The sequence below is a fragment of the Heloderma suspectum genome, chromosome 3, assembly GCF_057233095.1.
Source record: "Heloderma suspectum isolate Gila_16-S chromosome 3, 16-S_ref, whole genome shotgun sequence".
Lineage (NCBI taxonomy): Eukaryota > Metazoa > Chordata > Lepidosauria > Squamata > Helodermatidae > Heloderma > Heloderma suspectum.
Genome location: NC_139460.1, coordinates 13,201,956 through 13,229,042, shown reverse-complemented (window position 1 = coordinate 13,229,042; position 27,087 = coordinate 13,201,956). Strand labels below are relative to the sequence as shown.

Sequence of the window (27,087 nt, the reverse complement as noted above, 5' to 3'; positions counted from 1 at the left end):
TCCAGATTTGTTGGACTGCATCTCCCATGGCTGGGAATGATGGGAGTTGCAGTACATCACATCTGGAGGGCACCCTGTTGGGCAAGACTAGGCTAAGGCGTTAGGTCTTTTTTTTTTTACTTTAGGAAAGGAAGATGACTAAGGGAGTAATACAGGTTTATACAATTGATGAATAGGGTGGAGAATAGGGTGGATAGAGAGAGCTTTCTCTCATCACACCAGAACTGGGGTGTTGAACCTCAGGCCCATGGACCAAATTTGGCCCAATCTGGGGTCCCAGTCTGGCCATGCCACCTTCCCTTGATCTCCCCCCTTTTTATTACATTTATATCCCACCCTTTCTCCTCTTGCAAGGAACCCAAGGCAGCTTACATGATCTTCCTCAACTCCATGTTATCCTCACAGCGACCCTGTCAGATAGGTTAGGCCCTCGGAGTGAAAGAGATTCAATCCCTCTGCTCTAGAACTCAGGGTTGCCCAACCTTGGTTGCCCAAGGTCAACCTTGAATGACCTTGAGCAGCAGTACATTCAGGACAGACAGAAGAAAATGCTTCATGCTGCGCACAACGTATGGAACTCTCAGCCCCAAGGCACAGTGATTTCCACTGGTTTAGATGGCTTTAAAGGGGGGACGAGAGAAATCCACAGAGGATAGATGCTTGGCCGAGGTGGCTGAATTGAACTTCCAGGTGCAGACACAGGGCATCTCTGGATAGGATTTGTTGGGGTGCGAGGGCAGAAGAGAGCCATTGCCGTCCTGCCCTGCTCATGGGCTTCCCATAGGCATCCAGTTGGCCACTGTGGCCTGATCAGCAGGGCTCTTACATTCTTAAATATCAAATAAACTTCCTGTGCTGTGCAGAGGAAAACTGAAAGTCTTCTTCCAAAACACCCGGCGGGTTGGGTGCAATTACGAACAAGATGTTGAACGAGATCCAGGGGCCACAGTCTGAGGTCTCCTACGGTTTCATACCTCAAGGAGTTGGGGTGGGGGGTGGCTCAACATCTCAACCAGAATCTATAATTCAGTATGGTTACAGGACTGTTGACAGGCGAGAAGCTGTTTGGCTAGAGCAGAACCCTCCTCGTTGTCCCGCTTGCCTGACTGAACTGGGTGAGAAAGCAGAGGCAGAGTGACCTGTGCAATCCTGTGTATGCCCCCTCATCAGTGGAGCTGCAAGGTGTGGGCTGCCCTACACGCTCAACATCCATTTGTGGGGGGCCTTCATGGATCTCATGCGGCCCTCAGGACTAGTGTCAACAAATGGCTCTCTCTCAGCATCTCGAAGGGCTGAGAGAGGGCTGGGATTTGGGCTAGGAAAGATCTTGTTACCTGGGATTTTGGACAGACCAAAGCAGCCAGGGCTGGCTGGACAGGCGAGTGATCTGAATCACTTCCTATTTTCCTATGCTTCCAAGATTACTGTGTTGCGGAGAACATGCCTGGCAAGAAACTGCCAATGATTCAGGGACCTTTGTCCTGAATACCTGGAGGAGCAAAGTCTGTTGGCAGTTAAATGAATCACCGGGTCTTCCAACTTGTCTCTGTAGCGTTTTGCCTCTGATCCTGTCATGCTGGTGGATTCGCCAGAGTTTAATCGGAACCCCGATGCTCCCTTTAACAGTCTGCTGAAGCCCTCTGGACAAATTACGTGTTTGATTGATATATTCATTTTTCTTGTTTTTCTTTTCTCTTGCAGCTGCGTAAATGAGTATGGAAGATTATGACTTTCTTTTCAAAATAGTTTTAATTGGGAACGCTGGCGTGGGGAAGACCTGCTTAGTCCGACGGTTCACTCAGGTAAGGTGGGCTTTTGGTCAGCATAGATCTTAGCCTCAGACCTTCTTCCATTTTCATTCATTCATTCATTCATTCATTGGAACATAGGAAACTGCGTTATACTGAGTCAGTCCATTGGTCTATCTAGCCCGGTACTGTTGACACTGACTGGCAGTGGCAATCTAGGGATTCAGGCAGGGTTTTTTCCAGCCCTACCTGGAGATGCTGGAGATTGAACCTGGGACCTCCTGCATGCAAAGCAGGTGTTCTACCACTGAGCTATGATCCCTCCCCTTTATTCATTAGATGTTTCTGGCATATAAGAAAAAAACAGGACAGGGTGTGATGTACATGCACCAGATCCACATGCTTGTCGCAGTTTATAAGGGGTGGGAGCTTGGACCCAGGAGTACTTGGGCCGTATTATCTTGGTAGGAGGTGGGGCTGTAGCAAAATGTATATAGGCTGTATGCTGAGCTGTCCAGGGCAAAGAGAGGGCTTCAGCTAAAGGCTCCGCAGGCCTCAGCAAGATGGACCAGAGGTAGGGTGGAACAACCCCTGGTCCGTCTTGTTGATTCCACTTCTTTGCCTTCCTGGGACAAGTTAGGCAGAAGGAGGGTTGGTAGCTCTTGCACGTCATTTGAGGATTGTAGCATCAGATAGTGACTTGGTGTGTGAATGAGCCTCAGAGATGGAACATGCAGAAGACAGAACCAACACAGTGGACAAGTTCAGATGAAACATTTCCAGTCCCAAAAATGATCAGGATGGGAATGAGCGACATGCTTGGAGTCTACCTCTCCCCTCCCTCGTGCGTCCAGCTACAGAGGAGACTTCCTGGCTTGTTAAAAATCATGATTTCCCTGTAACATCTAAACAGGGAAACTGGGGTTTAACACTCACTACGAACCAGGTTTGCAAACCATGCTGAAACTACAGTTTCCCAAGGAAATCCCCTTACACGCTATAGCCCGAACCCCAGAGAAAGATAGTTGACCTAAAGTAGCTAACTAAAGTGCAATCGAATAATCACTTTCTGCCTTAAATCTATCGGCTAAGGAGCAGCAGATTTATCCACTTAGCAAGTGAGTTTGGGATAAACTCATATTACGCCAGTACTTTTCCAGCTGCACTGGCTGCCAGTTCATTTCTGGGCCTGATTCAAAGTGCTGGTATTAACATTTAAAGCCCTTAACGGCTTGGGGCCAGGTTATCTGAAGGATCGCCTCCTCCCATATGTGTCTGCCCCCGGACCTCAAGATCATCCTCAGCAGCCCTTCTCCGTGAGCCCCTGCCAAAGGAAGTGAGGCGGGTGGCTACTAGGAGGAGGGCTTTTTCTGCTGTGGCACCCCGGCTCTGGAATGAGCTCACTAGTGAGGTTCTCCTGGCACCTACATTGTATTCCTTTTGGTGCCAGGTGAAGACCTTTTTATTTTCCAAGGCATTTTAGCATTTTAGCTTTCTAAACTTTTAGCTTTGCTGTTTTAAAATTTTTTATTTTAAACTCCTGCACTGCTGCTAGGTTTTATTGTGGTTGTATTGTTATATTGTGGTTTTAATGTTCTATATATTTTAAATTGTTGTATTGTGTGCCGTTTGGTTTTAATTTTTGTAAACCGCCCAGAGAGCTTTGGCTATTGGGCGGTATAGAAATGAAATAAATAAATAAATAAATAAATAAAAAGCTGTGCAGCCTTCTGCAAGTTTACTCAGAAGTAAGTCCCAGCTAATTAAATGGAACTTGCTTCTAGGTAAGTTGGGTAGGTAAGTTGGGTAGCTTAGTGGTAGAGCCCCTGCTTTGCATGCAGAAGATCCCATATTCAGCCCCTGGCATCTCTCACTAATAGGATCAGATAATGGGAAAGACCTGGAGAGACACTGCCTGTCAGATAAGACAATACCAGGCTAGATGAACAAAAAGTCTGACCTGCTATAATGCAGCCCGCTATGTTGCCTAAATAATGCAAGTTCCAGGAGGACAGTATTACTACATGACTTAGTTTTCTGTTTTGTTTGTTGATATGCTTACTCATGCAGAATGTGGTGAGGTGCCCAATCAGCGAGTGGCTTCTGTTAGTGTGAAAGCACCACCCACTGGTGAAACAGGAGCTCACCTTCTCCTGGAATTCCTTTGAAATTGCAGGGTGATGGGCAAGGAGGTAGTGAGCTGTGACCTTTGCCACTTGCTAGCGACATCTCAGCACATCAATATGAATTATCCCCTCCTGGGAGCTGTTTTATCTAATTCTTCCTCATGTCTAGAGGTAGTAAAATCATAGAGAATTTTGGGCTGTATTCAGTGTTAGTCCTATGTAGAGTAGACTCATTGAAATGAGTGGTACTTGACTTAGATTAACATAGGACACAACCCACTGACATGGTTTGCAAATAATGCTAAGCCATGGTTTATTTAAACCATCGTTTGTTGCCCTACCCAGGGTTTGTCTAGCAGATGATCGCGCAAACCATGGTTTGTTTTCTCAGTCCCTGGGTTGTTTATTTCCCTTCTCTTTCGCCTGCTCCCTCTCTGTATCCCAACTGTCCTTGTGGCACTGCAGTACTGGCATATAAGGAAGGCTACTACTCTTGCCTGTTGCCCCTGTAGCCTGGTGAAGCAGCCCACGAACAACCCACAATTCTAGGTTTTCATGTAACAACAACCCCAAACAATCCACAATTCAGAACCCAACAACAAACCATGGGTTCTTTGCGTGGATTGTTCGTGGTTAACAACCCATAGTTCTCACATAATGACAACTGACAATTCAACAAACCATGGTTAATTAAACCATCGTTTGTTGTTACCTACAGATTAAGTCCTAGTCACTGCATATCAAGAAGGATATTGTAGAGATGGAAGAGGTGCTGAAAAGGACAGTCAAAATTATCATGGGGCTGGAACAGCTCTTCTACCAGGAAAGGTTATATTATTTGGGGCTCTTTAGCTTAGAAAAAACTGTGTGTGTGTGTGTGTGTGTGTGTGTGTGTGTGTGTAGTCATGATAGAGGTGTATGGCCTCCATGGGAAACAGCTGGTTGGCCTCCATGGGAAACAGGATACCGGACTAGATAGGCCTTTGGACTGATCCTCTAGGGTTCTTCTTATGTTCTTATGAGAAGGTGATAGAAAAGTAACAGTAGGAAATAGACTGTTCGCCCTCCCCTTCAGTGTAAAATAAAAATCAAAGGGCAGGGGCTGTGTTGAATTTGCTGTGTAGAAAGGGGGCTTACATTGAGAGGTTATGTAATGCACTGAGTGTTTCTTGGCAGTTTTAAATATTAAAATGTCTGCATTTCTTCCTTGTGGAGAGCTTTTAAAAACTGGCCTTTGGAAAAGATAAATGTTCTGTTGCCCTGACTGTGAGCATACCGCCATGGGCACTAGAGCAAAGTTGACTCCCACCCCCCAGGGAACAATAAAAAATAAACAAATCTGCAACCCGTTTTGTTGCTTGTCAGACTTCTGGTATCTCTGTTGGTGCTCTGTGAGTTGAATGTGTCCAAAGTAACCAGATAAATGAGTTGTGGAGCAAGACGGATGAAGAGGCCGCTGCAGATGCTTGCTGGCTTGTTTTTTCCAACTGCAGCAACTTAAAATTCTACTGGAAGTATTGTAGACTGCCCAATCCTTTTGTGAGTTGGTGGTTTCTGGAAAACCTCTGCAGGTGACTTGTGCTTCTTTGTAGGAAACATAAATCTTTCTTGCTTTGTACACTTTTTGTTAAGAAGCAGCTTTTCTGTATAAGAAGAGGTAAAACCCAGACATGTTTAAATTAATGAAAAATATTTGGGCTTGTCCAACCACCCTCTGATTGCTTCCAGACTATGGTTTTGCTGACCCCACTGGACTTGCCCTCTGTGCCAAATGGAATTTGTATATGTTGGCCCACCATCATCTGGAAGAAGCAGAACAACGGATTATGGTTGGTGCCGCAAAGTGGCTTCTCTGAGCCAGTTGAGGAAGAAAGGTGTATGAGGTGGTAAAGAATAAAAACCAGTCTGTTGGCTAGGAAAATATTAAGAATGAATTATTAATTATGATATCCCACCTTGCCTCCAAGGAGCTCAAGGAAGGATATGTGGTTCCCCCATTCCCCCACTTTTATCTTCACAATGACTCTGAGAGGTAGGTCAGGCTGAGAGCTCGCTGAATGTGCTTCATGGCAGAGTAGGGATTTGAGCCAGCGGCTGCCCAGCTCTATTCCCAACATTTTGATCACTATGCCACACTGGCTGTGTGCTGATACCATCATCCTTGTACATGTAAGCTAGCATGTACAAGGATATGCGCTAGGGTCTGGTGCGGAATGTAATTGGCTTTGCCCCTGTAAGCTCCCGTTTTGCATCTGGCTTCAGCCCCTGCACCATCAATTATTTTGCAGCTGACTCCAGCTGGTGACCTGGGGTTCTAGTAAAAAACAGTAGATTACACAAACCTGAACTCGATCTATGCTACCCAATTGCGTATCGCAGGGGCGGGCAGATGTCAGGCTTGTAGGATCTACTTTCTTTTTATTAGAACCTCGGGATCCACCAAACAGAACTTGGTGCAGAAGGACATAACACTCAAGAGTTAAAGAATTCTGACCCCACAAATTTGTTCCGAGTACCAGAACTGAAGAGACTTCATGGTCCTGCCACGCATTTTGTTGTGGTCTCCTTTTGGAGTCCTTTTGTTGTTCCCATTGTTAAACTATTGGGAGTCAGAAATCCCTGGTGATCTGCTTCAAATCACTCTGATTTTTCCTGATCTACCTTCTGCCCACCTCCGGTGTGTTGCATGAATAATATTATGGGGTGGGGCTCTTCTGTAGCTCCACATGTGAGGTTCCTCAAGTTAGAAGACAAGGCGGTACTCACAAAACTCTTCCGCTGACAAGCAAAATGTCCAGCACTTTCGGTGCCCCAAATGCTATATGACTAATATTTCGTTTTCCCTTCTCCAGGGTCTTTTTCCGCCAGGACAAGGAGCCACAATTGGGGTTGACTTTATGATTAAGACAGTAGAGATAAATGGTGAAAAAGTCAAGGTAAGGCCTTGCTTGATTTTTCTGGTTCTGTCTTGCGTTTGTTTGTTTGATATGAAATTGGCAAAACGGGCTCCTCAGTTAAAGTCTTTGACAAACCAGGGAAACATGTGGCGTTTGTGATGTGAAAATATAGCCCACTTGGTGGTGCATGGTTGCCATGTTCCTGTGATTGACTCCCAGACTGTATCAGTGACATGTAACAACTTGGCATCATATACGTTGCCCAGTCATATGGGCTCTTCCCATGCCAGTGTTTGGAGACCCCTTGGAAGTGCCACTTTCTCTCTACATTAAAGGGGTGGGCAATTTGTGGCCCTGCAGATGTTTTGGTCTACAGTTCCCATCATACCTCACCATTGGCTATGCTGGCTAGGGCTGATGAGAATTGTAACCAAAACATATGGGGGGCTGCAAGTTGCCCACCCGTGCTCTACAACACCCTCTCTTGCCCCCACTTTGAACCCAAGATGATGTTTTCCAGTCAAGTGGTGGTGGGGCGGGAACAGCCTGAGAAGAGATTGCAGAGGGAAGAGGTTGGAAGGATAAGGGTTAAGCATCTCTCCCTCCTGCCTGCCATTTCTCCTCTGCAGTTCTCGCCTCCATCCCTACTACTTTCTATATTGGAGCCACACCTGGAATTGGAATTTTGCCAGCATACCTCTAAGTCTGGTCTTAGCTGATGATCTGGATGGATACGGGTAGCTTTGGGAAGGCATTGTGGATGGCTGCTGGAGCAGGGCAAGTGTAGATTGCCTAAAGCATTGGGGGAGGATCCTTTCGCTTATGCAAGATGAAAATACCAAAACCCACAGGAACAACTCATCCCATTGCCACCCCAAATCAACCAACACTCTCAGGCAAAAGGACTTTGGGAAGTTTTCTGTGAATTTCTGTGTCGGAGAAGCCAAGGGCTTGCTGACCTTGGCTGTACGTCACGAAGGGGGGAAGTGAAAATGGAGTGGAGGATATGATTGGAGTCCTTGTGAATGTAGGATTATAAAATAGGTACTATTAAAATAAGACCCCTAAATTAAAACAAGTAGGCTACCATTGGCCAATAAAAGATAGGGGAGAAAATGGTTTGAAGCAGCCTTCCCCAACCTGGTGCCCCCCAGTTGTGTTGGACTGCAATTCCCATAATTCCCAGCCAACACAGCCATGGAATGATGGGGGTTGCAGTCCAACACACCTGGCGGACACCAGACTGAGGAAGGCCAGTTCAAAGTTTGTAAAGGCCATACCATGTTTCACAGAGGGACAGTAGAGAAATACAGAGTGAAAGTGTGTAATTTACTGCCACAGTAAATGGTGACAGATGGTGGGTTTAGATGACTTTAAAAGGGGGTTAATTTGGGGGTAGGGGAGGATACATAGGACTATCAAGGGCTATTAGACGTGATGACCAAATGGAGGTTCCAGGTTCAGAGAAAAGAGTGTACTTCTGAATATTGGATGCTGAGTCAAACGAGGTGGGAGTGAGCTTACCCACTCTTCAAAACCATGCAAGACTAGATGGGCCCTTATGTCCACTCCCCATTTCCCTGCAATAAACCTGTGGTGGAGAAATGGGCAGCTTGCCATATTTGGGTGAAAGGAGAGATCAGAAGCTGTCCTCCTGCCCTCAGGAGGTGCTATCACCTGTCTTTCCATCAGGCTGCTGCAGAGGGATTGCAGGCCAGGGCCGCTCCCATCATCAGCTGTGCTGGGAGACCAGCTCCATCGGGTTCCTCCTTTCCCTCAACTGTTTGCACTCAAGCTGGCCATTATAAGAAGTTTGTAACTTTAAGAACCAGGGGCTGCGTTTGCTCCCTCCCCCTACCTTTTTTGTGCATGTCCTTTAGATCAGGGCTGGGGAATGAGTGGCCCTCCTGATGTTGTTGGACTACAATCCCCATTATGCCTCACCGTTGCCCACGTTGTCTGGGGCCGATGGGGAGTTGCAGTCCAGCAACATCCGGAGGGCCACATGTTCCCCAACTTAGATTGTACGCTTGCGGGCAGGAACAGTCTTCTTCGTTATGGATCTCCGGGAGACGTTTTAGTAGTGGAGGCTGGTGGCTCCAATGTCAGTGGGGCGGTGAAGCTACTCCGGGTTTTGGTCAGAACTGGTCAAAACTCTAAAGGGGTTATCTAAAGTGCAGATAGCGCCTTTAGAGCTCTGACCTTTTCTGACTGAAACCCGGAGCAGATTCACCACCTCCACTGCATTTCAGCCAAAGAGCGGGATTAAAAACATGTTTTACATAAATAAAAGAGCCACAGGCATTTCCTGGTTTCTGCCAAGGCTTGGGGGCAGTCTGCAGTTCCGGAGGAAGGAAAGCATCTGTTTCTTCTCTTTTGGCAGGAACCAAGTTGCTCAGGCTGATGTTTGTCTCTCCTGTATGAGCAAAGTTCAGAGTGAAGTTCTGGAGTCAGTCTTCCAGGTGTAAAATTGAAATAATCGAGTCTTCTTGCAAGGGTGAATAAGAACCATAGATACCCTTTGCCCATGCACTGGGCCACTTTGCAGCATCACGCCCTCCAATAGTGATCTCCGGTGGTGAGTGCTGACAGGAGTGGACCCAAAATGGGGCCACTGGAAAACGAGAGAGAGAGGTATCCACATGCTTGCGGGAATCCCAAGTTTCACAGAAGTACAACAACATCTTTTCAAAATAAAACCCATGCTGGCTGGGGAATGCTGGGAATTGTAGGACTTTTTCCTGTCTAAATATGCATAGAATTGTACCCTTAATCACCTGCTATTTAACCAGTTAATTGATTCAGGCTGCAATCCTTTGTATGTGCAGGAGGGAGGAAGTCCAACTCAATTCAGTGGGACAGACATCTTGGTAAATGCAGGAGGATTGTGCTGTAATCATATTTGGATATTATTGAAACCTGAATTCAAGTACATATTTTTAATCTTGAAGGGAGTGTAAGTTAATGGACAAAATATACTACCAAACTTTGTTAAAAAGAAAGGTCTTTTTAAATATGTTTGTTGTTGTTGTTCCATATTAGAGCAAACAAAATAGCTTATATATACACATTTTCCTTAACTCGTATCCACATTGACAAACAAATTGGCTACCCAATTAAAATTGGCCCCAATTGATTAATCACGTTGGGCTGTAATCCTGAGCACACTTACCTATGAGTAAACCCCATAGTACATGTATTTGTTTCTATTCGAAGTCTGTTTGTCCCATGTTTCTATTTAAAAATATCCAAAGCAGATTACAAAAACAAACTGTCCAGTTAAAACAATCAGACTGTACAGACAAAAATGACATTGGCAGCGGGGCAGTAAAAGCACATCAACAATGAAAGTACATCAAATAAGATTGGATCAAAGCAGCAAGGACACAGAGATTGTTTGGTTAAAAGCCTTGTAAAACAAAAAGCTCTTGACTTGTCACTGAAAGCTGGTATCTCATGAACTTGCCTGAGGAGAGAATTCCACAGGTTTAGGGGTGTAGGGGCAGGCTGACCCCACTGAAAAAGCCCATTCTCTGGTTGCCATTTACCTTCTGATGTCAGGGGTAGCCAGTGCTGGACCTCTGAAGCAGATCCTGAAGACTGTGTGTTTATTTCTGGGTAGCAACACACAAGTTCTGTTTAGTTTTAGTTAAGTAAGGTGGCAATCCTTAACACACGTACTAGGGTGTAAGCCCCACTGAACATAGTGGGAATTACTTCTGCATGGACATCATAGGTTTGCGCAGTAATTGGATGATTTAGGGCATTGACTTTAGCCCTTAAGGCCTTAAAACAAGCAAATGTAAACAATAAAACCATACAAATGTCTGTTCTGGAGATTTCTTTCTCTCTCCCCCTCTGCTGCCTTTTATTGCTGTGGCTCTAGGACAGCCTTTCGTGGCCGGGTGCCCTCCAGATGTGCTGAAAGATACTCCCATTGTCTCCTGCCAACATGGCCATTGGCACAGCACCAGGATGGGGAAGGCTGTTCTAGGATGTTTCAATTTTATGGAGCTTCTAGTTTGCTCTCTTAATACTGCTATTAGGATTCCACAGCACAGAAACTGGATTTCCCCATCGCTGATGGGGAAAAGGGGTAGAGACTGCATGCATATTTACAGATAAGGCTGCTTCTTTGGAGGGAAGTAGTCCTGGTGTGTCATTTCACCTTTGTGCCTTGACTGTAAATCTCCAAATGCAGAAGGGAGGAGGTGCAGTTGTAAAGCAGACCATGGAGGGGACACGATAGAGGTTTATAGCATTATGGATTGTGGGAAGAGAGAGAAAGGGTTTTTTTTCTCCTCCTCCTTGTAAAACTCTGGCCCACACAAGGAGTCTTTTTGCACGTAATAAGAAAACCACAGCTTATGTTGCTCATCGAGCCAGGACTTCACACTCTCCCATTTCTCTCTTCTGGCATGGCAGCAAGAAGCCAAGTGGGAGTTTTTGCTTCCACTTTTATACTAACCAGAGTTCCCAGTTATGTCTGCACTTGTGGAAATGCTGGTTAGTAACTGGGGTTTGTTGAAAAAGCCAGGATCAAACTGTGGCTTATGATTCTGGCTTGTTCACTAACCATAGTTTAAACTAACCTGAATTCCCCTGAATGTGCAGTGAGGAGCTCTAGTTAGCTTAAAAGTGGAAGTAAATGCTTATGAACTTCTCCAGGTCATGCCAGACGAGAGGGGAGGGAGGAGCGTGTGAACCAAGGCTTGCTTCTATGGAGTTAAAACATTATGTTAGACATGGTCCAGTGAAATTGGTTGGAAGTGGATCCAGAACTTACAAAAGGAAGCACTTCTTCACGCAATTAAAAAGTTGTTGAACTGAACCGTTTCAGATTGTTTTGTGGTGTTCCGTCATCTCATTTTAAGCTGCTTAGGTGATCCTGGGATGAGGAAAAGTGAGATATAAATTTAAATGTAAGCAAAAAACATCCGGATGGGTTTCACTGCCAGAAGACTGTAGTGCAATCCACTAGCATAGAAAACTTAAACAATGGACTAGACATGAGTGAAAGATATGTCTATGAAAAGCCATGATGGCTGAATGGAGCTTCCAGGCACAGAGGCAGTACAGCCCTGGATACCAGAGATTCGGGACATATAACAAGAGAGGGCTTTTCCCTTCCATACACTGCCTGCAGCCTTCTGGGAAGGATTTCTCTGGCCCAAATGGGCATTTGCACTGATCCAGCAAGGTTCTTCTGATATTCCTTAAATGGGTTTGGGTTTATTGGGATGTATGTGGATTCCTGAGGTGTTCTTGGATTGATTTCTTGGGAGGGGCATTAAAGTCAAAGAGATGACATAATTGGATAAAGATTTTGTGCTAATGCAGTCATCCCCCCCCCTTTTTTTTTTCTATCCTCCCTTCTGGTTGTGAAAACAAGCTGCAGATCTGGGACACAGCAGGACAAGAGAGATTCCGTTCCATTACGCAGAGTTACTATCGCAGCGCGAATGCATTAATACTGACCTATGACATAACCTGTGAAGAATCATTCCGATGCCTCCCCGAATGGCTGCGGGAGATAGAGCAGTATGCCAGCAATAAGGTCATAACCGTCCTAGTGGGTAAGAGATCGGTGCTTGTTTGGCAAAGGGAGCCCTAATGGCAAATTGGCAGGAAAAAATATTCCTGAAGCTCTGATGGAGGGAAGCATTTATAAAGGGGAGACAGAGCTGTCATTGGAGTATGATGCACTAGCCATGACCAGTCACTGCTTTTTTGCAAGAATGAAGGCCCTGGCCCCTGAATCCTGGCCCCTGAAGCAAGTTTATTCAGCTCCTGGCGGCTCCAACACTTTAATTGTGGATTGTTTTCAAAAGCTGTGTGCGTGAGAAACTCTATGCTTCAGTGTTACTTCTATCTTATGACTTTTGTATGGGACAGGTGGGACCAGCAATAAAATGTTGCAGTGTGGAATAGGGATGCACAGATTTTGTTAAAGCTGTTCCATCTGTGTTTCGCGGATTGTCGGCCGTCTTTTGTTCCATCATCCACTCATTGACAGAATCAATTTTTTTTAACCAGAATTTCTTTCTACTTGTGCTAATTCACATCAGCACTAATGCGCACCTACGAAAATGCACTAATGGGCATCAGCGCAAGTACAACAAAATTCTTAGCGCTAATCCCCCCCCAGTGAAAAACTGGTCCACAAATCTGTGAAATCCACAGATGGAAAAACCTAGTCTGCTACAAGTTGAATCCATAGAAATCCAAACACATTTGAATCCATTAGGGATTTCTCAGACATCCCTAGTATGGAGTGCTCCTGTTCAGGGTGCCAGCCAACCATGCCCTCTTCCAGGATACTCCATTCCATCACCACCACCACCCATTTTCCATTCCCCTCTGCCAACAGTCAGACAACATTCCTTGGTTGGTTATGGCTATACCCAGTCCTAAAGGTTTTTGTACTCCTGCAAACCTTGGGGTTCCCCAGCCATGCTGCTACCTCTTTCTTGTGAATGGACAGTACCGTGTTGGATACATTAGGATCATACTTGGAGAAGGAGTCCACTTTTAGTATATAGGGTGACCCAGCTATGTCCAAGGGTCTGTGTTTCAAACATAGGGGACCTTACTGATACTACAGAGATGTTACTATAGAGCAGGGGTAGGCAACTTGTCCCCTTCATGGATCACTGCCTTGTTGTGGTGAAGGGGCTTGCTTAACTCAGTGAAGCCATAAGCTATGCCGTGCAGGGCCACCCAAGATGGACAGGTCATGGTGGAGAGTTCTGACAAAATGTGGTCCACTGGAGAAGGAAATAGCAACCCACTCCAGTATTCTTGCCAAGAAAACCCCATGGAACGTATCACAAGGCTAAAAGAGATGACGCCGGAAGATGAGCCCCTCAGGTCGGAAGGTGTCCAATATACTACTGGGGAAGAGCAGAGGGAATTTCCAAGTAGCGCCAGAAAGAGAAGCGGCTGGGCCAAAGCCGAAAGGACACTCAGCTGTGGATGTGTCTGGTGGTGAAAAGAAAGTCTGATGCTGTAAAGAACAATATTGTTTAGGAACCTGGAATGTAAGGTCAGTGAATCAAGGTAAGCTAGAGGTGGTCAAACATGAGATGGCAAGATTGAACATCGACATCTTGGGAACCAGCGAACTAAAATGGACAGGCATGGGCGAATTTAATTCAGGTGACCATTATATCTACTACTGTGGGCAAGAATCCCTTAGAAGAAATGGAGTAGCACTCATAGTCAATAAAAGGGTGGGAAAAGCAGTACTGGGGTACAATCTCAAAAATGATAGAATGATCTCAGTATGAATCCCAGGCAAACCATTCAACATCACAGTAATTCAAGTCTGTGCCCCAACCACTGAGGCCGAAGAAGCTGAGGTAGATCGGTTCTATGAAGACCTACAACACCTTCTAGAACTAACACCCAAAAAAGATGTCCTCTTGATCATAGGGGATTGGAATCCTAAAATAGGAAGTCAAGAAATAACCAGGATAACAGGCAAGCATGGCCTTGGTGTACAAAATGAAGCAGGACAAAGGCTAATAGAGTTTTGCTAAGAGAACATGCTGATCATAGCAAACACTGTTTTCCAACAGCACAAGAGGCGACTCTATACATGGACATCACCAGATGGTCAATATCGAAATCAGATTGATTATGTCCTTTGCAGCCAAAGATGGAGAAGCTCTATACAGTCAGTAAAAATAAGACCTGGAGCTGACTGTGGCTCAGATCATAAGCTTCTTATTGCAATATTTTGGCTTAAATTGAAGAACGTAGGGAAAACCACTAAACCATTCAGGTATGACCTAAATCATATCCCTTATGAATATACAGTGGAGGTGAGGAATAGATTTAAGGGATTAGACCTGATAGACAGAGTGCCTGAGGAACTATGGACGGAGGTCCGAAACATTGTTCAGGAGGCAGCAACGAAATCCATCCCAAAGAAAAAGAAATGCAAGAAAACCAAGTGGCTGTCTGATGAGGCTTTACAAGTAGCTGAGGAAAGAAGGGAAGCGAAAAGCAAGGGAGAAAGGGGAAGACATACCCAACTGAATGCAGAGTTCCAGAGAATAGCAAGGAGAGTCTAGAAGGCCTTCTTAAATGAACAATGCAAAGAAATCGAGGAAAACAACAGAATGGGAAAGACTAGAGATCTCTTCAAGAAAATTGGAGATATGAAGGGAATGTTTTGTGCAAAGATGGGCATGATAAAGGACAAAGAAGGCAGGGACCTAACAGAAGCAGATGAGATTAAGAAGAGGTGGAAAGAATACACAGAAGAACTATACAGGAAAGATCTTAATGTCCCTGATAGCCATGATAGCGCGGTGATTGAACTTGAGCCGGACATCCTAGAGAGTGAAGTCAAGTGGGCCTTAGGAAGCATTACTAAAAACAAAGCTAGCAGAGATGACAGTATTCCAGCTGAGCTATTTAAAATCCTAAAAGATGATGTTGTTAAAGTGCTGCACTCAATATGCCAACAAATTTGGAACACTCAACAGTGGCCACAAGACTGGAAAAGGTCAGTTTACATTCCAATTCCAAAGAAGGGCAACACCAAAGAGTGTTCAAACTACCGTACAATTGCGCTCCTTTCACATGTCAGCAAATCCTACAAGCTAGGCTTCAGCAGTATGTGAACCGAGAACTACCGGAAGTACAAGCTGGGTTTTGAAGAGGCAGAGGAACTAGAGATCAAATCGCCAACATTCGCTGGATCATGGAGAAAGCAAGAGAATTCCAGAAAAATGTCTATTTCTGTTTCACTGACTACGCTAAAGCCTTTGATTGTGTAGATCACAACAAACTGTGGCAAATCCTTAAAGAGATGGGAGTACCAGACCACCTTACCTGTCTCCTGAGAAACATGTACGAGGGCCAAGAAGCAACAGTAAGAACTGGACATGGAACAACCGATTGGTTCAAAATTGGGAAAGGAGTACGACAAGGCTGTATATTGTTGCACTGCTTATTTAACTAATATGCAGAGTACATCATGAGAAACGCTGGTTGGATGAATCACAGGTCGGAATTAAGATTGCCGGGAGAATATCAACAACCTCCGATATGCAGACGATACCACCCTCATGGCAGAAAGTGAAGAGGCTCTAAAGAGCCACTTGTTGAGGGCGAAAGTGGAGAGTGCAAAAGCTGGTTTGAAACTCAACATTAAAAAAATTAAGATCATGGCATCTGGCCCCATCACTTCCTGGCATATAGAAGGGGAAGAAATGGAAGCAGTAACAGATTTTATTTTCTTGGGCTCCAAGATCACCGCCGACAATGACTGTAGCCATGAAATTAAAAGACGCTTGGTCCTTGGGAGGAAAGCTATGGCAAACCTAGACAGCATAGTAAGAAGCAGAGACATCACCTTGCCGACAAAGGTCCGCATAATCAAAGCTATGGTTTTCCCAGTAGTAACGTATGGCTGTGAGAGCTGGACTATAAGGAAGGCTGAGCGCCGAAGAATTGATGCTTTCGAACTGTGGTGCTGGAGAAGACCCTTATGAGTCCCTTGGACTGCAAGGAGGTCAGATCAGTCAACCGTAATGGAAATCAACCCTGACTGCTCATTGGAAGGACAGATACTGAAGCTGAAGCTCAAATATTTTGGCCACCTACTGCGAAGAGTAAACTCTCTGGAAAAAACCCTGATGCTGGGAAAGATTGAAGGCAAAAGGAGAAGGGGATGGCAGAGAATGAGATGGCTAGATAGCATCACTGATGCAATGAATATGAACCTGAGCACACTCCAGGAGAGAGCGCAGGACAGGAAGGCCTGGCGTGCTATGGTCCATGGGGTCATGAAGAGTCGGACACGACTTAATGACTGAACAACAACAAAGGCAACTTGTATGGCCCCCGGCCACATTTGGTAGGTGACTGGGTGCTGCAACCACACAGACTGCTGGGATGGGGGCACGGTTAACCCCCCCATCTGTGTGTGTGTGTCTGACTGATAGACAAGCACTCCCCGCCCCCTTCTTAAACGTCTCCTCCCTAGGCAGGGAAGGGTTTCCTATCTCTGCTAGGAGAGGTGGCTGCTCTAGCCTGCCAAACTCTGTAGTGTCTCTCTGAAGAATAACATTACTGAGAGGGAAACCACAGAGTTTGGCTGGCTACATCAGCTACCTCTCCTCTCCTTGAGAAACCATGGAGTACATTTGGCTGGAATGGCAAAAGATGCTCCACCCTCCATATTCTGTGGTTTCCCTCAATGTTATTCTTCAGGGAATAGCCATGGAGTTCAGTGGGCTAGAGCAGCAAAAAGAAGTCGGTTTTCCGCCCCCAGTGGAAAAAGGTACAGGGAATTCTGCAAGTTGCCCACCCCTTGAATGCTGCAAGTTGCCCACCAGTGCTAGAGAATGACTATCTGAGAAGAAGCTAGGTAGAGAAATATGCTTTCATCTCCTGGGCTAGTGTTTGGGGAACAGTTGCCCCAGAAAATGGAGAATCTGCTTCCTTCAGTTGATATACTGCTCTTCTACCATGGTGGGTAATCATAAGCATAAACATGTATCACACAATAAAATGACACAGCGGATCATAACAAGAATGTTCACTTTTATTTCATTTATATCCCGCCTTTCCTCCAAGGAGTTTGCAGTGGTGTACGTTGTTAACATAAGAATGTAAGAGCCATTCTGGATCAGACCAAAAGGGTCTGTCTAGTCCAGCTTTCTGTTTCCCAGAGTGGCCACCCATATAGATGCCTATGAGACATCCACAAGCAGGACATGAGTGCAATAGCAATCCCCCCCCCCTTTAATCATCACAGCAACCCTTTAAGGTAGGTTAGGTTGACAATAAGAACTTATAAAATAATAATAGTTGCTTCTACATATAGCACAGTCAGTGCTTTATGAAGCACGATAACAAAAGCGATGCGTTCCTGTCCTGAGGGGCTCACACTTTTAATTTCAGCAGGGAGGGAATGGGAGAGACACAGGCAATAAAGGATGGATTATGAGCAAGTGTAGTCATATATTTAACCTTTGTTTCAGTTGGATGTTTATTTATTTCTTACATTTATGTCTCACCTTTTCCTCCAAGGAGCACAAGGCATCGTACATAATCCTCCTCCTCTCCATTTTATCCCACAACAACCCTGTGAAGTAGGTTAGGCTGAGTGTCAGTGACCGGCCTAAAGTCACCCAGTGAACATCATAGCCGACTGGGGACTCTCCCCAGTCTCAGCCCAATGCTCTAACCACTACTCCACACTTGCTGGCTGGGGGATTATGGGAGATGTAGTCCAACACCTGGCAGGCATCAGTTTCGACAAGGTCATGGAAGAGATGGGTTTTGAAGAGGGATTTGAAGGGAAAAGGAGAGGTGGCACTACAGGGTTATTCTGGCAGAAGCACCAATGTAAGGGGCAGCAAGGGAGTATGGATGGAGTGATTTACAGCAGTGTTCAACGGTAGGTGGCCCAACTGGACACCTGAGCTTCTGGCTCTGTGTCTTTCTCCCTACTGCCATTGCCCCTGCACCTTCCTTTGGTGTTCCTCACAGCCCCCTATATGCCTCACTCCCAGCTGCCAGGTTTCCTTTGTTATGGTACAGAAACACAGCAACTGCAGGCGTGAGAGCAGGGGAAAGAGCAGATAACCAAAGGCAGTAGAGGCTGCTGGCTCCGATGTCAGTGGGGCAGTGAATCAGCTCCAGGTTTCAGTCAGAACGCTAAAGGAGCTATCCAAGTGATTCACTGCCCCATTGACATAGGAGCCACCAGCCTCCACTGACTGAAGGCAAATGCCTTTTTACCTATTTTACTACCTTGATCTCCTGCTTACACGGAGTTCCCGGGCAGTTTCCTAGCCAGGCCCTGACCAGACCCCAACCAGCTTAACTTCAGCAAGGTCGCTGCAGCCTTCAGATCAAAGCTCACAGCTGTGTGAACCAAAATGACCCAGAAATCCATCTGAGGAGAACACACAATACTGGTGTGGGCCAGTATACCTTGTGCAAACAGCTGCCCGTGGTGATACATTTTAGGATGATCAGCTGACCTCTCAAAACTCTCACCATTTTTAACAGAAAATCCCCCCCCCTATGGTATTTCCCTTTGTGGCCTGTATTTACCTTAGAATTGTGGGAGGGGGAAGGAAAGATTCATCCTGAACAACAACAAAACAAGATCTTCCAATTTGTTTAAAAAGCATCCTCCTCTCTGTTTGAAATGTAGCTGTTTTGGCTGTTGGCCTACCGTTCAACAGAAGCCACAACAATGACGCCCATTAACATCTGGCATTCTGGCGCTTCAGTGCGCTTGCTTTCACAGTCCAATAACCCAGCCTCACTTTTACGAGTCTCAGCCCAGAAACTTCTTAGGCATTTGGAAGAGGCCATCTGGGGAAGGGGTTAGTTGGCCAACTTCGGCTTCAGAATATTTTTTTCCTCCTGGCTCCTCTAAGTCTTTTCATGCATGAATCTTTAACCGAAGGGGGGCAGGATATTCTGGAGGAGGACCTGGTCACTGATAGATTTGTTAAATTTGTTAGATTTCTGTACTTGATAAATTTGTAAACCACCCCTCCTGTAACAAAAAGGCTGCAGAGTTCATGTGCGTGATTGTCTCCTGAAGGGGAAAAAAGCGATTTTCATTGTAAAGTTAGAACAGAAAAGCTGTAGATCTATTCATTCATTGTGCTAATATTGAAAGTTTACTTTAATGCTCAATTAAAACTAAATTTCTGTGCTTATTGGGACTGTTCCACTAATAAATGGCTTAGGCAATATATCGCTAAATCTAGAAGAGATAGGCAGAGAGAAGGTAGGCAGAGAGGAAACACTGGAATCATTAAAAAAATGCTTACCCAGTATAGTTTTTTCTAAAATTTGGGGTTAAAAATACAAAATATCTAAAATATGTAATACAAGATAAAAATACAAATCCATGAAAAGGTAAACAGCCTCAGGGTGGAGACAAAAGCTTAAGCTGAATACTAACATAATTTAAAAGGCCTAAACAAATCAAAAGGTTTTCGCCTGGTGCCAAAAATAAATCAGAGAATGTGCCAGGCAAGCCTCTCTTTGAGGGGGGCGGGGGGGGCGGCATTCCAAAGTTAGGGAACCACCACTGAAAAGGTCTTCGTTTCCAAGATGGAGTGATAGGGGCATAACATTGGTATGAGATAATGTAACATATTGACAAATATGAAAAAAATGTAAAGTTTTTTTTTGCAGTTTGATATGCATGATATGGTAGCAGAAAAACCATATATTGCCATTCCCAGAAGCTTCGTGAGGGCAGTTGGCCAGGCAAAATTCCACGACAGCAGTTTCTCGCTGGCTCTGTGCCTGCAGTCTAATAGTAGAAAATGCAGCTAGCCATAGAAAACTACTGCTGAACAGCAGGGTGAGAAAGCCTGCAAACATTGGATAGCAGGGTTGGTTTTTTTCTTAGGTTGCTGTAGTGCCTGTTCTGAGAAGGGTGGGTGGATGAAAAAATGGTAACCTTTACAGTCCTTAGCTCAAAGAATATTGAAGACTACTATAGAACTAAAGCCAGAAACTTTTTTATTGGATCTAACAGATAAAGACATAAAAGAGAAGGGGGGAACCCTCTTTCTCTACATGACAACGGCTGCAAGGGTATCGTATGCACAAAAGTGGAAGAATGAAACAATACCAGCTGTGAGCGAGTGGATCATGAAAATGATGGAGCTGGCAGAGATGGCAAAACTTACTGTTATAATTAGAGAAGGGTCAACAACTAAATTTATGTTAGATTGCAAACCTTTTATAGAATTTGCACAAGAAATAGAGAAAAACCATATCTATGTATGTGGATTTTGAACTTTGAGATGGTTCTCTTTTTTCTGTTGTTAAAATTAGGAGAAAGGAGATAATGTCTGTGAACTCAATGTATGATATACAACTAAGATAAGAACTAGAGAATAATAATAATAATAAGCATTAGTTGTGTAAGGGGAGCCAAAGGTAGATATCTTACAATCTTGAGAGATATTTTAGTGTATGTGTATTGTTGTTGTGTTTCTGTTGTTGTGTTTTGTTTTTCTTTAAAAAAAAAAATGGTAACCCTGCCACGGAACATAAACAATGGGGGTGAACGTTTTTTGTACATTTTCCAACAATCCAGATAGCTCCAGAAACTCTCCATGTTATTAGGAAGATCCCCCAACACCATGGGGAGCTATGTGGAAACAGCTTCCCAGGCCGATAAAGTAATTCATACCTTGGCAGTTATACAGCTCACTGACCCTAACCCCAATGCCACATATTGTGATCTGCCAGCTGCTGGACAACCCCCCCCCCCTTATTTTTGCAATCTTAAAGAGGCAGCAACCATCCATGTTTAGGGTTTGGCTTGTGGGGAGTCACAAATTGTGCAGACCTGCTGTAGGGCTTTTGGCTTTAACTTCCTGGAGTCAAACTTAATCTTCCCTGCTTGCTTTGTTTATACAGGGAATAAGATTGATTTAGCGGATAAAAGAGAAGTTTCCCAACAAAGAGCAGAAGAATTTTCTGAAGCCCAAGACATGTACTATCTGGAGACCTCGGCTAAAGAATCCGATAATGTGGAAAAACTCTTTCTGGACTTGGCTTGTCGGTTGATCAGCGAGGCGAGGCAGAACACGCTTGTGAACAATGTGGAATCCCCGTTACCAGGCGAAGGGAAAAGTATCAGCTATTTGACTTGCTGTAATTTCAACTGATACCAGTTGGGCCCCAAGGTTTATGACTATTTCTTCTTGACAAGGCCTGTCTCGACGGAGGTGATTCCTGCCACCGCAACCCAATCTGACTGGTGGATGTAGTCAGGTTCCCAGTCTTGAAGCATGGCAGGCTGGCCACTTCGCCTGCGGGGTCAGCATAGAATATAACTTGGTTTAATCTTTTGTTTTGTTTTTGATTTCCCTGTAACGTGGAGGTTAGGATTCAAGAGGGTGCTAGATATCCTATGGCCAGCAGATGACAGGTCACTGCTTCACTTCTTGGAAGCGACTCAGAAAGCTTCCCTTGGAAATGCTGAATAATGCAAGATCTCTCTTGCATGGCATGTTTTGGATCTTTAAGTAAGGAAACTGAAATGCACATTAGCCATTAGGCGGCTGCTCTGGGCTGCCAGCTAAGCAAATACCTGTATATAGATCACAGCCCAAAGCACTGGTTTTTAGGGCACAACTGAACAAAGTGTGTGTGTGTGTGTGTGCGCGCGCGCGTGTGTTTCTTTTTTTAAACGTTAATGTCTCCCATGTTCAGGCACTTTCATCGACATGGAAGTTTAAAATAGAAATGCCAATACTTTGAAACCAACAAGAGTTCTTTGGGTACTCCTAATTTGGTGAACTGTTGCCCAGGCTAAACGTTAGATGCAGTCCATTACAGCTCACTCTGTTCTGTACAGAATCTAGAAAAAGTTCACTAATAAGTACCAATCATAAACAGACCAACAAACCTCTTTCTGTTGGTACAAGCAAATATAGCACAGTCCTTTTTGACTGGGTGCATTTTATGTGGATTTAAATTTTGGCAACTAAAGGACAGTGCATTTTAGCTATTAAAGAGGAACATTAAGAGTCCTCTCTGAACTTGACCTGATGTTCCAAAGTTTGCAGTTAAAGTTAGCATTTTTGTACACTTCTGCCATATAATGGGGCTTCCATTCCCACTCTCCCTTGCAGAAGTGACCTAATAAGGGTTATTAATATGGTTAATTATTTCAGGACTTAGTAGAAATAGCCCTTCTTTGGAATGCTGGAAATTTGGGCAACATACATGGTTGTCTGTTTAAATGCTAAAGGAATATTGTAACACTAAGGAATATTGTAACACACTGAGATTTGGGGCTGGCCTAAAATATACACGTCCACCGTAAGCACAGGCACCATATGTGATGTGCACTGCTAAACACCCATTTGAAGGCTCTTAAGTTGGTATTTATTAATGTCAAAAGCTTGTCTGAGGAAGATATTACAAGAGTAAAACCCCAAGATCAGTCCAGATATGAGCTGCTCAAAATAGCCCTTGTCAGCCAGTGTGTAAAGGAACAACACTGGGTATGCTTTTAATTCAACCAGAGCCCACGTGGCACTTGACCAGCAGCCATTTGTGGAAATGCATTTCTCATCAGGACGTGAATGCAGAGTTTCATAGGTTTTTATAAGCTTAGGAATAAAATGGCAATGCATGTTCCGAACCTATTACGGATCGTTATTCGGGCTGTGATCCATCAGGCAAAGCTGTAGCTCTGAGAAATGCCTTCCCTGCCATGTAGTTGCTTGCAGGCTCGCGGTTGTAGCTCATCTGTCTGCTTTGCTATCTTGGGCTCAAGTGCGTGCGTGTGTGTATGTCTAAATGTTGGTTTGGGCAATTCCCTTGATCCAAAACCTCAACATTGGAAGCAGTGTGGGATGTGTCCTGCCCTCATCTCTATCATTATTACACCTCTAGTGCCATGCTCGAAGAATGTGTTGGATTTTACAAATCTGACATTAAGCGAGGAACTGAAGGAGCAGACACAGCCCTTTCTCAGTTATTGGTGTTGACGTGCTTACCCTGAAACGAAGGGTGGAACTTTCTGGGTCACTGTGGACCCACCATGGATTGTAATTTTAGTATTAATTCGCTGGTTATTCTGTATTTAGTATTAGTTCGGTATTTGCAAAAGGGAATGGGTGCACAGTATGCTGGGAAATGAATGGATGCCATGCCAGAGAGCATCTCAACCAGTCTCCAGTGAAAGCATAGACACTGATGTGCTCTTACACATTGAACCTTCATTTCAGGAGGCTTGCACCGGGGAGGTTGTACCCAATTGCTGAGAGGTGGGCCCTTTTGCATTAAAAAGCTGCTAAACTTTTAGCCTTTTTGAGAATAAAGCTGACATTTTAAAATAGTGTCCTTATTTCTGCCAGCCGCACAAGGTTTACTTGATTTCAAAATCCAAAATAAATGTAGCAGAGCACATACTTTGCATGGAGAAGGGAAAGACCTCTGTCTGAGAGCCTGGAGCTTCACTGTGAGGCAGTCAACAATACTGCCCGAGATGGACAAAATAGTCTGTCGTGGTAAAAGCCAGTTTCCTGTGTTCCTATATCACTGAGATAGAGAGATATGAGAAAAGCAGTGAGTTTGTTACAAAAAATTATTTCGTAGGGTCTAGCTATCTCTTGTGCAGGAGATCCATGAGCAGAGCTCCTAGGGTTTTTATGTTTTCAAGCAGCTGTATGGAACTCTACATTTGGCAGCAGTGCGGGAGAAATAAGCTGTCCTACACCTTAAACTGGAGGTGAGGAATCTCCCATACAGCTACCACACAGCTCAAACAAAAGTGCAGACTCCTGTCAGCCCAGGAGAGAATGCCTTGCGTAAAGCCAGCCAGCGAGTTCATGTATGAGCTGAAATTTCAGTTTGCACCCTATGCTCTTAACCAGGATGTTATAGCCATTTTCCTTTTAAAATGCAAGAAGGTAGTCCTCATGATCACCGCACTGGAGAATCTCAGAGGCAGCAGTGTCCTTCAGTGGTGAATTAGTTATAGGAACTGTACAGCCATGCATTACGCCCATCACCGGCACCATCCTTTAGGGGTCATTGGTGTTCCACTCTGGCAGACTGCCACTTTTCTTTCCCCACTGCCAAATTTTGCATTAGTACAGAACCATGGAATACAGACAGGCCTGCATGGGCGGTTCTTAAGGTAATGAGGGATAAAGCTACACTTTAGAAAAGCTTTGACTCTTCCTTGGTCTCCCTTCTCTGGAACCGCACATCTAGAATAAATAGTAAAGGTTCTTTGCACACTGACCTTCTTTGTAAACACTCTGAGCAGTTGCAGGAATATAAAACTCTTTGGGAAACGTGTGGATAGCCAGAAGGACCCCTTCAGGGCTCCTGCATTTTAAGGCAAACTGGAAGTATGCAGCGCATTGTGTTAAGACATCCATTTTTAACTATAGGCATCTAACGGCTCAATCAGCAATGTATTGTTCTATAACCATGGGTTTTTAGCAGAGCTGTGTTCCAGATGTTGCGTTCTTTTTCTACAGCTGCATACCCAAGCCTAAAAAACCTTCCCATTGGTAGACTAGAGCGGCTACTGCCATTCATCCTCTTTTAGTACTTCGCCTGGATTTAAAGGCAGATTTCTTTCCCTCTCCATTTTGTACAGAGTATCCTGAACTGCACTACAAAATCATTGGCATGTTCCAAGAACTTGTGTACTATATATCCGTATCCCAGTGTGCTAGATTTCATCTCCAACGAACACTTGCATTCATGGCTGTACTTGAGCAAAACAAACCCCAGCAGTACTTTTCCTCATCACAATGCTCACTGGAACCACCTCCAGCCACCGCTGATGGTAGGCCATGTACAACTTAATTCACACGGATGTTTTACAGGGGCAGTGAGGAGGGACCTGAGAAAGAAATGCGTTCACTTGTGTGAGTGAACCATCTTGATCTACGAAGAGAAGCAGAGGTAATCCTTCTGTGCATCAAGAGAACAGCTCGTGTTGTCTAAATAAGCTTTATTTAAAATATTTCTTAACCACCCTTCATCTAGAGGTTTCATGGACAGTGCACAAAAGTGTGAATAAAAACCACTCGCACAAACCTGTAAGTACAATGTAGTAACAAAAAAACATTAAGCAGAATAAAAAGCACATCTGAACCCAGCTCTCACTGGTCTATGACATGCTACGTTGGCTCTCAACATAACATAAACATTAGCAGTAGTAGTATGTTTAAAACTTATATTTGAAAGACCCAGGAGAGGAAGCCACCACTAAAATTTTGCCTATGGAGCAAGGAAGCTTCTTCCCAATATTTGCCGAGTTCTGCTTATTCTCCAAAATTCTACTAGCTCAAAGAGTTAAAAAAAGAAAGGGGGCTACTTCTCACTGAAGTAGTATACCTGTGTCTGAACTGTACCACTACAAATGGCAAGGAAAGGCTCCCAGGACTAAGGCGCCCTTTGTTTTTGTATAAACATCCCTTCACCTAGAAAACTATGTTATGGAAGGGTTCTAGCTTTCTTGTTGTCATCTGTGTTCTAGATGCAGGAAGTCTTTTTCATATGGAGAAGTATTCAGTCACATCAGCCCCCCCCCCCCCCCCGCAGCCTAAAGTGATACAGTCCAAACAAGGTTTACCACCTCATTAAGAACTCAATCCAAGATATGTGAAGTGGATAAAACAGTATGGTTTACACCAGAGGTGGGGAATCTCAGGGTTCCCCAGAAGGCCATTCCCTTCTCCCAACCACAAATTGTTTAGTGGTTTCCTGGCTTTTGTGCACTTTTTTCTCCATTCTGAAAGGTTGAAATGTCTCTCCTAAGGCTTAGTTACTGCCAGGAAGAGCTTTAAGCTGAGATATGCTGGTATTTTCTGTTTGCCTTTGGCTCTGCCCTTTTCACCTTCAGCCCCACCACTGGAATGTGGCCATTGAAAGCTTCTCCAGAATTGAATTTGCCCATCCCTGTTTACACTATGTGAACGGAATATTGGCAATTATGATTTTTTTTTTAAATTAGCTATGTGATTTCTGTTTCCAAGATGAAGTCAAGATTTTCATAACTTTTTTTTGTATACAAGAGTATTGTTGGGTTGGGTCTTTTGGAAATTTGGCAATAGCACCATCAACATTATTAGGAAGATGCTAGAGTGGCCACATGCCAGCATAGTATCAGAGGCATTTAAACCCACTGGTGGCCACTGTCTTAATTTAAGTACACCTAACACTGTAGTTTCAGATCCAGATCAACATAAAGTAGGGAATGAATCAAATTGATTTTAATATCAATTATACTACAGCTTTAAAATACTGAAAGATTTTCTGTGCCTGTGGATTGAAAAAAAATCTATCTGGATAGTGGCTCTGCATTTTCTTACTACATTTCTATATCACCCAATAACCCAAGCCAAAGCTCTCTGGGTGTTCAACTCCAAAAAGTTTAATGGGTGACCTTAAACCAGTCACACACTTTCAGCCTAACCTACCTCACAGCTTGTTGAAGATAAAATGGAGTGGAGGGGTGCGGGGAGGAGGAGCAAACCCACACACCTTCCCCTGAGCTCCTTGGAGGAAGGGTGGGGTAAGCATAAATAGACTTCTCTCATATAGTGGTGTCACAATTTGCTGGGGTGTTAACAGGCAACACAGCAATGAGATCCTGCCTGCATGTCCACCAAGCGCCTAACTTCCATCCAGCAGTCAAGATCTGTCACAAGGGCTCTTTTGCAGGCAGAAAGCCAGCAAAGCAATTAAACCACAATCCATAATTTATGCAAGCCCTTCCTTTCCCTTCCCATACCTTGAACCAGGTAATCAGGGTGATCATTAATCTGA

General features: G+C 44.5%; 1 protein-coding gene across 5 annotated transcripts in view; it reads left to right on the top strand.

Annotated features, from left to right (window-relative positions):
• RAB30 (RAB30, member RAS oncogene family) overlaps nucleotides 1-25,408 on the top strand; it is a 69,270-nt gene extending 43,862 nt beyond the window's left edge. For 4 of the 5 annotated variants that reach the window (XM_084842532.1, XM_084842533.1, XM_084842535.1 and 1 more), the window contains exons 2-5: nucleotides 1,702-1,802; nucleotides 6,727-6,810; nucleotides 12,164-12,347; nucleotides 21,199-25,407. In XM_084842532.1, the coding sequence (XP_084698658.1) occupies nucleotides 1,710-1,802; nucleotides 6,727-6,810; nucleotides 12,164-12,347; nucleotides 21,199-21,449 (612 nt within the window). In that variant the 5' untranslated portion in view covers nucleotides 1,702-1,709 and the 3' untranslated portion in view covers nucleotides 21,450-25,407. Of the gene's footprint in view, nucleotides 1-1,701; nucleotides 1,803-6,726; nucleotides 6,811-12,163; nucleotides 12,348-21,198 lie in introns of all 5 variants that reach the window. The other variant, XM_084842531.1, reaches the window with a different exon arrangement.
• The last annotated feature ends 1,679 nt before the right edge of the window (nucleotides 25,409-27,087 follow it).